We start from the raw sequence: 14785 nt of genomic DNA, 5'->3' as shown, positions 1-14785 counted from the left end.
AGCGGGATGAGCGTAGCTCAAGTTCGGGAATACAAGGCTTATGTGTTTTTTGGTATAGCTTTCACAATCTTCGGAAAATCTGTGTTTTATCCTTCTCCGTATGCTGAAAATGCTTCAGCAAACCTGCGTATGGGTAGAGTACCTTCCAATGAACAACTTTGCAATTCGGAGTTTCTGCGCAGGAACAGCCCTTCTAGGAGTTTTAAGCACAAGTCAGTTCAGACTCTAGTTGACTTGTCTGACTTGCAGAGTTGCAAACTTATGTGACTTGCAGAGTTGCAGACTTGCAAAACTTAGTCGATTAATGGAACTTGCAAGATTTAAACTTGAGTGACTTACTGAATCTGAACTTTGCAGACTTGCAGTACTTGCTGAATCTGAGAGGCTTATATGACTTGTGGCTTAGGTAACTAAGCTGTTAAGCTTAGTTAATAAAATCGTTGGGGGGGCCCGTTTTCTGATGCCGCCGAAAAATCCGCGACGTCTTCTGATACCTCGCGTGACGATTTCGAAGCTTTTAAGCTTTAATACTAGGCTTATTAAAAGACAAAGCTTTTAAGCTTGTGAGCTATGGAGTTTTATCTCACTGGTTTTTGACGACTTGTATGTGAGGATATAGGAGTGGTCCTCCGCCTCTGCAGACCAGTCCTTCGCGATCCGATGATGGAAACAGGGGTTCTTGATCACTAGAAATCTGCTTGTATCGACGGTTCGCGACGAGATTGACCGTAGAGCCCGATTGTTCTAGGAGCTCCGCCTTCGCACGAGATGGGTAGCAATTGGAAGCTCTTGATCTCAGCTTCGCTCTGATACCACTGGTACGTAGATCGGATGTTGTATGCTCGCATAGTGAATGTCGGAAGGTCCCCAAGAACAATAGAACTCTACTTTTTGCACAAATTACAAGGTAAAAAGCATGAACGACAAGAGCAAGAGACCAATTGGGTACAATCTCCTCCCATGCCTTGTGTGAGCGCTCCACAAAGCATGTATTTTATGTATTATTCATCTTCAAGCTCAAATAATAGCCCAAATTACAAAATAGCAAGCTTTTAGCTTTTGAGTTTGCTTTAACACAAAAATAGGAATAAAGCTAATGGACGGTGCCCAAAGAGTCTGGCACGCCCAATACAATGTCCAAATAGAAATAACATAATCGTGCGTCCATGCGCATACAAAATAATAATAAATATCCGACGCCTCAATAAATAGACGTGACAAAATATAGGCGTGGCGCCTATTAAAATATAATCCATAAATCGAATACTCGCTATCCTCCAATGCTTTCCTCCGCCACTGTTGCTATCTCTACACATCAATTGAAGCATTCACAATCGTTAGTAAAATAATACAATTAAACCGACAAAAGTGAATACCTAGCAGTCTTCAGCTACATAAATAAATCAGCTGGTTAGAAATAAATCCTAACCTTGATTTATTACAAGTGCGCACTCTAAACTCATAAACGTTTATTAATTTAATATGCATTTTGCGGAATCACCCATGTACACACTAAATTAATGAAACACTCGAAAAGGACAGACGTCCCCATCAACTTCTCGCACAAAGAATCCACTTTGTGTATGAGCCCCGGTCATCAAAGTCTACAAAATCCACTGTAAAACCTCATGGAATCCACCGTGGCACGGAATCCACCGTGAAATATGCCTCCTGGCATCACTTTTCACCCCTCTTCTCTCTTTGTGACTTTTCTCTCTCCTAGCATACATGGAACTCTAGATTGCTTCGTAGGGCTATCGGTAAATAACTTTGTGATGAGGAATATAAACCCTCACTTCTTTCTCACACATCATATTTTACTTTCCTAATCTTTCTCTTGTGTTTCTTCCAATTTTATTCTCTCTCTCTCTCTCTATTTTTCCCTTCTCTCTCTCTCTCTCTTTCCTGAAGTTTTTTCCCCTTCTCTCTCTTTGTTGAAACTTTTACATTCTCTCTCTAAATCTCTCTTTGTCTCCCTCTCTAAATGTTGCTATTTTTTCTCTCCCTTTCCAATTTTTTCTTTTTTTTTCTCTCTCTCTCTCTCCTTCCTTCCTCTATTTTTTTGTTTTTAAATTTTTTCCCCTAAAGTTCTCACTCACTCTCTTCCCTCAATTCTTTTCTTCTCTCTAAAAAATATATATTCTCTCTCTCTCTCTCTCTCATCCCTCTAAATTCTTTTTTTCTCTCTTTATTTTTTTCTCTCCCTTTCCCCCTTTTTTTCTTCTTCTTCTACTGTACTATTGCTCCTCCTCCTCCTCCTCTCTCTCTCTCTTTATACTCTCTCTCTAAAAATTACTCTGCTCTAAACTTTTTTCTTCCTCTCTAATTTTTTTTCCACCCCCTCTCTTCCTGAATTCCTCTCTTCTATGTGTGTGTGTGTGTGTGTGTTTTCTTTCTCTATCTTTTGTTTTTGCTCCCCCTCTCTCTCTCTCTCTCTATGTAAATCATTTCCCACTCTCTCTCTCTCTCTCTCTCGCTAAGTTTTTCCTCAAAATTTTCATTTTTTTCTCATGATTTTTTATTTTTTACATTTTCTTGTTTGTGTTATCTTTATTTATCATGTTCTTTTCTCTGTCTCTCTCTCTCTCTCTAATTCCCCTCTCTCTATGTTTTTTCTCTCTTAAAGTTTTTTCTCAAAATTTTAAAATTTGTATTTTTTGTTCTTCCTCCCCTCTCTCTCTATCCCCCATTTTTTTCCCCTTCTTCTTTTCCCTTCCTCTCTCTCTCATTCCTTTATTTTGTTTGTTTTTTCTAATTTTGTTTTTTCCATTCTCTCTCTCTCTCTCTCTCTCTCTCTCTAATAATGTCTTTAACATTTCTCTCTCTTAGTTTAATCTCTACATTCAATATTTTCTTTCTCTATTTCTCTCTTTCTCTCTCTCTCATTTTTTCTTTCTTACATCAACTACATTTGTTTTTTAAAAACCCTAAGCTAACAAAGAAAATTGACCTCTCTCTCTCTCTCTCATGTTTTCTTTCTTCTTGAATTGCATTCATTAAAAAACCTTAAACCTACCCAAAAAAATTTTGGCCTCTCTCTCTCTCTCTCTCACACATTTTAAAAGCCCTAAATTTGAATAACCCTAAACCTAGCAAAAACAAATTGGTCTCTCCTCTCTCTCTCTCTCTCTCTCTCTCTCTCTCTCTTCCGTTGCACCTACTATTGCCCTTGGCTCCCGAGTCCCGACCCACCTATTGCCATCGTGGGATGCACTGCTAGAGCTACCATCGGAGCCGCGCTGCCACCACTGGACCCACCTTTGCCACTGGAGCCGCCACGCGTAGGTGTTGCTGTAGCTATCGTTGCTGGGCCTGTTATAGACCCAGCAGCCTCGCCCACTTCCTGCCTAGGAACAGCAAACTCGCCACTGCACCCTCACCCGACAGCTTGCCACAGTCCCATCGATTGAGGCCGTCACTTGCCCATATCATTGTCCACTATCTTTGCATATTAGACAAATTTAGTCTCACTGATGAGGCCGTCACTTGCCTACAGCGCTATCCGCTATCTTTGCATGTTAGACAGATGGGGGGAGAGAGAGAGATGCCTTACCACACGTCTGTCCTTTTGGACGTGCGCACAAAGAGAGAGAGAGAGAGAGAGAGGGAGATTGGGTTGTTTGAAAGTGAAAGAAAAGGTTTTTAAAATTCATATGTGGTATGAGATATGGCTGCAAGTTTGGGAATCTCTCGGTCTGGAACTTCTCGAACCTAAAGCTAAATTAAGAAATAATAGAGATTGACCTAGTAGATATGATTGCTAGTTTTAAGGAAGGATGATTAATAGTTGAAGTAATAGATATCATAAAAAATAGGGGCACACTTTTGCATGTTAAGATACCTTACAATAAGCATAAATCAATTTATCATTTTAAAGTTTCTCAAAAACACTTTTTGTGTTGGCATTTTCTTTAGAAGAAACCAACTTGCAACCTAAGAGAAGGAAGTGTCCAAGGAGTCTTTTAAAGTTTAGGCAGCTCCCAAGCTTCTTCTTCCTTATAGATAAGGTGCTAAACTTTGAAGAGTTTTTGTTTTGAAAGTTACAAAGTGTCTTGCATCAAGTTATGGATGGCCACAATTTCTAGCTAGCAAGCTTGCTCTTGTGTTTGAAAGCCAAATACTCAAATTTAAATTTATATCATCATGCATCTAAATAGTTATGACAATGCTCTAAAGGCTCCATAAATTAGTGGTTTTTCTTTCTTTACTTGCTTCCTATTTCTTATGTCTTTTCCAAAAGTACACATCCATAATCACAATACATTCATCAATGTGTTTGTTTATAAAGAGTGACTCTCATTGCATCACCAACCAAAGCATCAAAATCATTGATACACTTGCAAACTTTTCAAGAGTCTCCATTGTTAAAGAGCAACCCCCAACATATTTGGAGGTAATCTACTCCTTTTAGAATGACACAGAGAGGAGTAGAATAAAAGCACTCAACCATGAAACATTTCATCCTCTTGGTCAAAATAATAGAGATGAGGGTTGTTTATCAAAGGATCATTCAAATCTACCTACTCAATCACCTCTACCTCCTCCTCATGGCGAATAAGAATGTTGTGAAGGATACAACAAGCATTAATATTCTTTGCTAAAGAATGCAATTCAAGCTTCTGGATGCTTTTGCCAAGGTAAAGCCAAGATTGTTTGAGCTTGCCAAAATCACACTCAAACATGATTTGTGTAGATTGATTGCATCTAGTTATAGTTGCGTTGCTCCTCAATAGTCAACTTATACATCTGAAAAGGAGTTATCAAACATGGCAAAAGAGAGTAACCACCATTGCCAACAATGTCCTCTTGCTACACAATTCAACAAACTCCAAGGGAGTGCCAATCAATCTTCTTTGGCTAGGGCAAAGATTGAAGAAAGTGGAGTTATGCAAGACTTTTGAGTATTGAGCACACCCTAGCTACATCATGGGGGCAAATACAATTTGAAATGGGTGGTATCAATTGCACCACAACAATTAGGAAATGAATGAAGAGCTCTAAATCCTTTTTTAACCTCATCCATCTTCACCTTCCACTAGTGCTCGATGTTGTAGACAAATGCCAAGTGCTTGGCCCGTACGAATAGTAATGTTAGCAACATCATTGTTGTTTCTTCACCTTCAACTAGTGCTCAATGTTGTAGACAAATGCCAAGTGCTTGGCCAAGTACGAGCAGTAATGTTAGCAAACATTTACATTAAGATCAACAAAGTAAACCTTGCGGTGCAAGACCTAGCAAAAAGTTTACCGTTGACATGCATTGATTGGAGTGAATCATCACTTGGTGTGTCATTCATGCCAGGGTAAGAGCTCCCAAGGTTGTCCATTTGTTGATGTCACAAAAAACCAGATGGTGCTAGAGACGCTAAAGTTTTTCATTGCTTGTTATATAATGTGTTATGGAATAGATGTTTGCATTTAGGAAAGTATCATAATGGTGTTGGAGAGAGAGAGAGAGAGAGAGAGAGGGGGGGGGGGGGGAAGCAAAGAGATTGGATCTAGGGTAGAAGCGCCAATAAATTGGCACCTACAAAGAGGCTGTTAGCAAACATGGATCTTGAACACAGTTTAGCTATGGAGGCTTAAACTCATAAGCAAGAGACATGAAGAAGACTGATGACTAGATACAAACTTTTACTCAAGTAAATTAGGTTCCAAGATAGATTAGCCTGGACTCATGAACACAATCTTGAGTGGATAAAGTTACAGATTCTAAGTACAAAGTACAATAGCATTCATATATAAAAGCGAACCAAGTACATGCTTTTATAGCTTTCTAGCTTCTCCAGTATCTTCACTATGCATATGGGATTTAGGACAGCTCTTCCTGGAGCATACATCATTTGTCTATTTCTCAACACCCCCCCTCAAATGATGAGTCCCTACACTTGTTGGCTTTTACCCCCCCTACATGATAACATGGCCCGGAAGACTAGCTCATAGGCAGCCTAGTCAAGTTAAAGCTTGAGACTTTACATCTTTGGCAAGGGTTTTACAAATCAAATCCACTAAGGGAAACATAGAGATCCACTATGGGAACAAATTCCTTAAAACAATCTGTCAGAGTTGTTGATGGTAGCGGAAGCATCTTTATCTTCTTCTTCATTCATGAATTGACTTTGGTAATGGTCATTCTGCATCTGCCGTGCTCTTTTCTTGTGGAAGCATTCACTGACAATATGGCCAATTTTACCACAATAATGACATGTCATCCGACTCTTGTTTTCGGTGTTGAATCCTCAACCTCTTCCCTAGGGTCCAGTAGCTCCTCTAGTGTGTATAAGAGGTTTTCCCTTGAGTTGGTATCTTTTACATCTTTGCTTTTAAATTTGCTTTCTCCATCAAGCAGTGAGTGCTCAATATCTTTGAGTGAGAGACTTGGAACATTACTTAGAGTGGACACGAGGTTCTCATATGGATCCTTGTTTACACTTGCAAGCAATACGGCTATTGCTTCATCTTCATCAATATTCTTCTTAAGAGTTGCAAGCTGGGTTTTTAGGCTCTTGAACTTGTTAATGTGTGTGGTCATAGAAGCATTGTCTTTGATATCTAGTTTATAAAACTGCATGAGAAGTTTTACCTTTGAGTTCTTTGATTGGGTACCAAACATTCTGTCAAGTTCCTCCCAAGCGGTTCTAGCATTTCTAATGCTAGATATATGATGTAGCACATCATCACTTAGTCCCCAGGCAATGATGCCTAGTGCCTAGTTATTCATCTTCTTCCATTCTTTGGTTTTGAATTGGTCTTCTTCAACGAACTCGTCTTCATCATCTTCGTTCTTGTTATCTGCATCATCTTCAAACAAGTCCCACAAGTCTTTCCACATAAGATGGTACATGGTCTTCTCCTTCTAGGCATGGAAGCCTTCACCATTAAACTTTGCTATATGTTTCACTTCAGTCATCTTAGTAGGAGGTCTTACCATGAGAACTCTCGTGCAGTGTCTATCCCTTTACAAGAAAATTGAGATCTACAAGGGATTTGATAATTGTGACTTTAAAAACATTACATAACTTGAGAATGTTCTTCGAAACTGGAATCAGAAGATGAGTTACTCTTGAGTAACTAAAATATTCAAGTGCCAAGAAGCACTACTTGAGTATCAATAGATACTATATCTTGAAGATCTTGATATTTGGCTTGATGTTGCTAGGTAATCTTTGAACTTCCCTGGATCCTTCCAGATCTGTAGTAGGCTTCAGAGATAATTTCAGAGTGATCAAGGTCACTATTGATGATGCCAATAAGAAAAGACAAGGTTGCCAAGCTTTCTAAGTTCCTAGCTATGGCTTCCACTGTTTAGGGTTTCGGATAGCCCTGTTTTTTTTTGTTGTAGTAGGAGCTAGGCGCAGCCATTTGGGTTGAGGATTGGACGGGGGATAGCCTATAGTATAGGCTTTAAATGCCCCACACAAGCAGAACGAATCGCAACCTCCACACGTCACGTGGACTGTACGATTGTCACAGGGCGCAACAGAGACATTGATGCTCGATTTTTGTAATGCTGGGTTCTATGATGGATAACGTCACACTCTGATGTGATAGGGAGTTGCGCTGGGAGTAGGGGAAGAGCTTCTCAGAAGACACCTTAATATGAAATTGTCTGTATGATGAGATTTGAGAGCTTCACTGAAGATAGGTGTAATCTGGCTATGGTGGCCAAGAAGAAGTGTGTGAAAATAAAGTAGGAGATGAACTCAACCAGTTGTCCTGAGCTGGAGTTGAGCTATGATAAGTTGGAGAAGTAGGAGAAAGGGCTAAATTGAGCTCACCATAGCTCTAATACCATTTTAGCAAACATGGATCTTGAACACAGTTTAGCTATGGAGGCTTGAACTCATAAGCAAGAGACATGAAGAAGACTGATGACTAGATACAAACTTTTACTCAAGTGAATTAGGTTCCAAGATAGATTAGCTTGGACTCATAAACACAATCTTGAGTGGATAAAGTTACAGACTCTAAGTACAAAGTACAATAGCATTCATATATAAAAGTGAACCAAGTACATGCTTTTATAGCTTTCCAGCTTCTCTACTATCCTCACTATGCACATGGGATTTAGGACAGCTCTTCCTGGAGCATACATCATTTGTCTATTTCTCAACAGAGGCAAGGTGCTCTTCCTCCATACGAGCTCAAATGCTAATTTCTTACACAAAATGCAATTGCATATACCCTCTTGACATCCCAAAAAAATATATTCACATTTGATCTACTCCCATGCCCAATCAAAGCGAAAAATAGAAAAAACATAGTTGAAAAATAGATGCCAATAATGTGACGATGGTGAGGAGCTTGGAAAAAATCATAGGATAGGGCTAGAAGATTGGCAAGGATTGAATCATGTGCAGCCAGTGAAAAGGCTCATTTGCCTTTGTGCTACCTACTTACCCTTCATTGTTGTCACATAACAATGTCTTGATTGCTTTTTAAAATTGCTACTCTTTTAGGGGCTGCCAAGTTATATGCCCCTGTACCCTATGGTTCTAGGAGTTTGCATGGAGAGAGAGAGAGAGAGAGAGAGAGAGAGAGAGAGAGAGAGAGTGTGTGTGTGTGTGTGTGTGTGAGTGATGGTTGAAGTGTATCCAAGGTAGAAGGGCCAATAGATTGGCACCTACAAAGAGGCAAGGCCCTCTTTCTCCAGGCAAGCTCAAATGCTAATTTCTTACGTGCAATTGCATAGACCTCCTTGACATCCCCAAAAAAAAAATCTTCACAACTGATCCACTCTGGAGCCCAATCAAAGCGAAAAATGGAAAAAATATTGAAAAATAGCTGCAAATAATGTGACACTGAGGAGTTTGGAAAAAATCGTAGGATAGGGCCAAAAGATTGGCGGGGATTGAACTGTGTGCAACCAATGAAAAGGCTCATTTGCCTTTGTGCTACCCACTTACCCCTTCATTGCTGTCACGTGATAGGGTCCCAACTGCTTTTTAAAATTGCTACTCTTTTAGGGGCTGCCAAGTTACATGCTCCCGTATCCTAAACCAACGAGAACGCCAACAAGAGATATAAAGGGAGAGATTCAACACAATGAGAGCAAGGGAAAACGATGGAAGAGAAGGTGATGCTAGCAAATGCACGCGTCAATAAACAAATGTGTTGACTTGCAGTCACCTACATTGGAAGTTGGCATGGCCGTGACTTTATACTTGGGATTTGTGTTAGTCAAGTCGTTCACATGTGTGGGTCATGGCTCTAGGATTTTTTATTATTTATTATGAATATAAGTGTTTTTACTAATGGTAAATACATAATTCGCACATTATAATATTAGAAAAAAAGGGATTTAACGCATTTTCAGCGATATAGACTACACAAATATAAATACATAGATATAAACCGTCTGAATGTGTGCCGCCTGTGGGCTTGTGATAAAAGTTATCTTACGAGCTGGTCCCTGTGGAACCCTCAAGCAGACCATCCTGGACCTTAGCAATGAAGGAGATCGAGCTCAACCGTGTTGCCGCCATTCGCGAAATTGCAGCTGCCAGGATTTCTTTGTTCTGGGAGCCTTGTAATGGCCGATGTGAGGAAATTTGCATCGCTTTGGCTATCAGGATCTGTATCAGATACGCTGTTACCAGGCTCTTAGACACGGCTATTGGGGATAGATTATTCTTTTGGGATCAGCAATCATTCTGACCGAAGCACCATATCTCTGGCTTATAGATCCTTTTTAGATCAGCAAAAGCATTCTCAGAAGAGCACCATATGTCGCGCCATGTCTAGTGACCAAGGAAAGAGAGCATTTAGCAAGCATTCTGAGAAGAGCACCATATCTCGCACCATGTCTACTGACAAAGGAAGAAGGGTAACCATTATAGATGAGGACTCGATTACAGGAGAATCCTTGGGACACACACATAAGAGGCCCTGGCATCTAGTCAGCTCAGATGCGAACCCTGAACCTGGTACGCTTATCGAGGAAAATGGTATGCAGATGGATGCTCAAAGTCCTGTACAGGAGAAGGACGATGATTCTGACCTCCCTGATGATTTCTTAGAGCCCCTTGATTCTCCCATTGATAACACTGCTCTCGTGCACAAATCGACATTGTTCCCTACCATGCGCGAACTCAGTGGGAATGTCACCCGACAGTTTTGGAGGGCAGGTGACTATGATGGTTTACAGTCAGAGCAGAGCAGATTTGTTGCAGGTGGGTTGGATCATGTCCGAGTGCATCCCAAGTTCTTGCACTCCAATGCCACCAGTCACAAGTGGGCCCTTGGAGCAATTGCTGAACTTCTTGATAATGCATTAGATGAGGCTGTCAATGGTGCCACTTTTGTTCATGTGGATATGATTCGAAATCCAAAGAATGGGCAGCCCATGTTGATGATTGAGGACAATGGTGGTGGCATGGATCCTGATCGCATGAGACAGTGTATGTCACTTGGTTACTCTGCTAAGAGCAAGATTGCAAATACAATTGGGCAGTATGGGAATGGCTTTAAGACCAGCACTATGAGGCTTGGAGCTGATGTGATAGTCTTCTCACGAAACCCAGGCAAGAATAGCTCCTTGCCTACACAAAGCATAGGTACACACAAATGATAGTTGAGTATATCTGGATTCTGTTAAGGCATATCGATTATGCCTAGGTAGCTTATGTTTCTTGTGAAGCATGCATTGAACTTTTGCTAAGCACATAACAAGTAGTTATTAACTGTTTTTGGGTAGCAGATTTGTATCAAGGTCAGTTTGCATTGTCTTGCTTTCCTTCATGCATTGGCTTAATGTTTTCCTGGGGTATGTGTGGTCAGGTATGCTGTCCTACACATTTTTGACTGAAACTGGGCAAGAGGATATCATAGTACCCATAATTGACCATGAGGTGCAACCATTTGGACTACGGAAGCTTGTCAGAGGAACCCTGGATGATTGGAATAGGAGTCTGGAGACTTTAACAAAATGGTCTCCCTTCAGCACAGAAAAGGAGCTTTCTGATCAGCTTCATCAGATCAAGCAGCAAGGAACAATTGTCATTGTCTACAATCTGTGGGAAGATGACCAAGGAGAATTTGAGCTTGATTTCGATGCAGACCCTCATGATATCCAATTGAGGGGTACAAACCGTGATGAAAGAAATATTTCTATGGCCGAGCGTCATCCTGACTGTAAGCACTACTTTACTTATAGGCACTCTTTAAGAAGTTATGCATCTATCCTGTATCTGCGGCTTCCTCGTGGGTTCAGGCTAATTTTACGTGGTACAGAAATCAAGCATCATAAGATTGCTGATGACTTGATGCTTCTGCAACAAGTGACTTATAAACCTCAGAAAAGACCAGAGTTTTCTCAAAAAGAAGCAGTGGCAGTTGTCACTGTAGGCTTTGTAAAGGGTGCTGCAGATCATATTGATGTGCAAGGCTTCAATGTTTATAACAAAAACAGACTTATCAAACCATTTTGGCGGATCTGGATCACACCAAGCAGTCATGGACGAGGCATTGTTGGTGTTGTTGAGGCTGATTTTGTTGAGCCAGCTCATGATAAGCAGGGCTTTGAGAGGACCATGATTTTTGTGCGGCTTGAGGCCAAGCTGCTTGAGATTCAGAAGGCTTACTGGGCGAAAAATTGCCATAAGGTAGGTTATGTGAATAGCAATTTGAAGAAGTCTGGAAAGTCATCCTCCAATGCAGACGAGAAAATTGTTGAAAAAGCTTCGCAAGCAGGTAAGGGAACACAAATACTTTCTGGTACTCGGTCTGGTGATGCTAGGGCTCCATGTGTAGCATCAAGTCCCTCAGTTCCTTACGCAAATAAAGAATCTGTGGCATCTCCAGCATCTGCTCAAAGACCATATCCTTGTAAGGTCAATAGGCAAGCTGAAGTTGGTACTGAATCTGTGGCATCTCCAGTGTCCGCTCAAAGATCACATCCTTGTAAGGTCAATAGGCAAGCTGAAGTTGGTACAGAAGTGTATAGACAATCTAGTTCTCCAGCTGCTACATTCAGCAGGCAGCCTGTACTCAGTGTAGAAGCACATAAGCGATCCACTTCACTAGCTGCCGTAACCAGCAAGAATTCTGATGTTGATATCCAAATGCTCAGGTCGAATTCTACTTTAGTTGTAACAAGTGGCAGCCAGTCCCAAATGTATACTCCAACTTCAGCTGTTACAGTTGGCATGCAGCCCGATGTGACTGTGGGACCGCTTGAACATTGTTCAGAAACCCATTTGGCAGATCTATCTACAGAAAAAACTAATGGAAGGACCGAAGCTATCAGTTTATCCAAACAGAGCATGGAAGTAATTGCACCTAAATCTCTAGGGGTAACAGGCAATAGAGAGCCTGAAGTACTGACTGTGACTGAACCAGGGTCAGCTCGAACAATGGATGTTGAAACTAATCCTCTCTTGAATGCTCCAGCAGTTATGCTCAATCAACCATCAATGTCTAGCGCATCTGCCAAAGGACGGGCACATACACTGGACAAACAATTAAGTGCGGGAGCCTCAGCTATGACACGTGCAGATAGTATTTCTTGCCAATCCCAGATAGACACTGCTCCAAAGCCAGCCAACAGCGAGACGGGTTCTGCTGGACATTCAGCTCAATCTTCGCGATCCAGCTCTGCTGCCACACCTTTTCCTGCATCTGCAACATCTAAACTCTTGCAAGTTAACAGTGATGGGGCAGCTGTATTGAAAGACACATTAGCTTTGGTATCATCTGAGGTGCAGGGGAAGCATGCAAATTTATGTTTAACCCCTGCACAAGATCAACCAAGAAAGTCCGATGTTGTGCAGTCAAACAGCATGTTGTTGACTTCACATGTGGAAGGTGATGGCCGGAATTCAAGTTCGATAATACTTACAAAGAACTCTCTTTTCTCTTTAAAGGATGAGGAGCTCCTGCAGTCTAAGGTGGAGACCATGAAGCAAAGACTGAAGACCCTGCAGAAGGACTTGGAGCAAGTCCTGGATGAAAGAATGTGTTTGGAAGCTGAACTTGAGGAAGAGCGCAAACGGAATAAAATGGTGGAAGAAGAGCTGCAAAAGAAAGTACATTCAATGATTTCAAGAGCCAAGGAACTTGAAGCAGCAAATGCAAAGTTGTTACATATATAGAGGGGTTTGAAGCCTACAATGATGGAGGCTTTGAACAACATGGATTAGTTAAAAAACATGAATAGTGTCTTGCCATTTACTTCAAGAAATCTATCATTACCTTGACTTGGGTCTTCATCAGATGCATGGCTGCTCAGATTTTCTAGCCCAAGGATGTGTAAATGTCTCTTAAATTTTGTGGAGGTAAATCAGGGCTCTTTAAGAAGCCTGTTCTTGATGCAAGCAGCAGAGGTGGCATTATTGCATCTAGTTGGCAAGATGATTTAGTTGCAGGTTTATACATGAGTGCTTTGGGTGTCCCACAAAAAGGGTTGCTCATTATAAGCAACAGGATGCAGTGACTGGCATATGAAGGATGCAGATGAGTGCTTTGAGTTTTCTGGAGTTGCTAACAGTTGTGGCACAGGTACTCTGTCATAAAGGGGAATATTTATATTAGTTGCTTGATATAAGCAACATACTCAAGTGTGAGCATCTAGCCTCCTTCCAATGCTGCTTCATGAGTTCATATGTTGTATAATTATTTGTAGGCTTCAATTGAAGTCTTTAACATGTATGTTGGTATCAGTCAGAAACATGATATGTTCACCTGGAAAAGATCTGAAGAGGACTCTGCAGAATTTCTCAAGATGAAAGCTTTTTCCTCAGATGTCTTAAAGGTCTCCAATGAAAAGTCTTCAGGTATATGAAGGATGCAGTGACTGGCATATGAAGGATGCAGATGAGTGCTTTGAGTTTTCTGGAGTTGCAAACAGATGTGGCACAGGTACTCTGTCATAAAGGGGAATATTTATATTAGTTGCTTGATATAAGCAACATACTCAAGTGTGAGCATTTAGCCTCCTTCCAATGCTGCTTCATGAGTTCATATGTTGTATAATCATTTGTAGGCTTCGATTGAAGTCTTTAACATGTATGTTGGTATCAGTCAGAAACATGATATGTTCACCTGGAAAAGATCTGAAGAGGACTGCAGAATTTCTCAAGATGAAAGCTTTTTCCTCAGATGTCTTAAAGGTCTCCAATGAAAAGTCTTAAGGTATAAGAAGAATTTGAATATCCTTTATTCTCACCATTGCCAACATGTTGTAGTAAGTTAAGCATTGAGCATGCTCGTGTAATACAAGCGTTGTTTCTTGTAAGCATCCTCATAATGGTGGCATGTCTCAGCATTCTACTAAGGTGTTATGTCTCAGCTTGTCTCAGTATGAGTGAATGCATGTGGTTGATAGCAGTACATTCTTAAGAGTAATTTCCAAGCTAGTCTTTTAGCCTTTGTGCAGAAGCTCTCCAATCCCAATCCACCATCCCAGGTAGGAGCTGTAATAGTTTTCCATGCTATGGAATGCCACTTCTCTTCAACCCTAAATGACCACATGAGTTTTCTCATTTTACTTTCAAGTTTTGCCCATTGAGTTATTGTTGAGATGGCAAGCTCAACATGTGCGGACATTGATGTTGGACTATCTTGTTAGATGGATTTGCACGTTTACACTTAGCACATCGTTGGTCATTATGATTCTCACATAGCCATTGACTTATCACTTATTATATTTGGTTTGTTGCACCTACTTGCAACTGGCATAGTTATAGTGCCAATCGATTAATCTAGTTAGTTATGCATTGTTTGACTCAATAGGTTACTTTTTTTTATATTGTATCTTATATATACTTTGTGTATATTATATTGTGGG

General features: G+C 40.7%; 2 protein-coding genes across 4 annotated transcripts; one reads left to right on the top strand and one right to left on the bottom strand.

The window, feature by feature from the left end:
- Window positions 1-1174: 1174 nt before the first annotated feature.
- Window positions 1175-9738, bottom strand: LOC148032010 (uncharacterized). The gene is made up of 4 exons (XM_087683868.1): window positions 9724-9738; window positions 9434-9575; window positions 3193-3375; window positions 1175-1308 (listed from the first exon to the last, which is right to left on the bottom strand). The coding sequence occupies exons 1-4, from the start codon at window positions 9736-9738 to the stop codon at window positions 1271-1273; spliced, it is 378 nt and encodes a 125-aa protein (XP_087539994.1). The 3' UTR covers window positions 1175-1270.
- On the top strand, window positions 9370-14462 carry LOC148032009 (uncharacterized). Of its 3 annotated transcripts, XR_015691564.1 has the most exons (3): window positions 9370-10556; window positions 10780-13558; window positions 13660-14462. XR_015691564.1 is itself a non-coding variant. In XM_087682627.1 (2 exons), the coding sequence occupies exons 1-2, from the start codon at window positions 9737-9739 to the stop codon at window positions 13089-13091; spliced, it is 3099 nt and encodes a 1032-aa protein (XP_087538753.1). In that variant the 5' UTR covers window positions 9370-9736; the 3' UTR covers window positions 13092-14462. The 3 variants fall into 3 exon arrangements, 2 of the variants coding, with proteins under 2 accessions (XP_087538753.1, XP_087538751.1); XM_087682627.1 differs by having other exon boundaries at window positions 9370-10523; window positions 10780-14462; XM_087682625.1 differs by having other exon boundaries at window positions 10780-14460.
- Window positions 14463-14785: the final 323 nt, after the last annotated feature.

Source organism: Lygodium microphyllum, chromosome 8 (assembly GCF_053477565.2).
Source record: "Lygodium microphyllum isolate KBCC chromosome 8, Lygodium_microphyllum_v1.1.10, whole genome shotgun sequence".
Classification (NCBI taxonomy): Eukaryota; Viridiplantae; Streptophyta; class Polypodiopsida; order Schizaeales; family Lygodiaceae; genus Lygodium; species Lygodium microphyllum.
Note: the sequence above shows the minus strand (reverse complement) of the source record. Positions and strands in the feature narration are given on the sequence as shown.

Bases quoted from the DNA above. Each gene is read 5' to 3' on its own strand.
- LOC148032010 (XM_087683868.1), bottom strand. The intron at 3,376-9,433 runs GTCTGCTTGAGG...CTGTCGGGTGAG, and splicing joins CATTGCTAAGGTCCAGGATG to GGTGCAGTGGCGAGTTTGCT. The intron at 1,309-3,192 runs GTGGGTCGGGAC...ATTGATGTGTAG, and splicing joins GCATCCCACGATGGCAATAG to AGATAGCAACAGTGGCGGAG.
- LOC148032009 (XM_087682625.1), top strand. From the start codon at position 9,737: ATGTCTAGTGACCAAGGAAAGAGAGCATTTAGCAAGCATTCTGAGAAG. The intron at 10,557-10,779 runs GTACACACAAAT...ATGTGTGGTCAG, and splicing joins CTTGCCTACACAAAGCATAG to GTATGCTGTCCTACACATTT.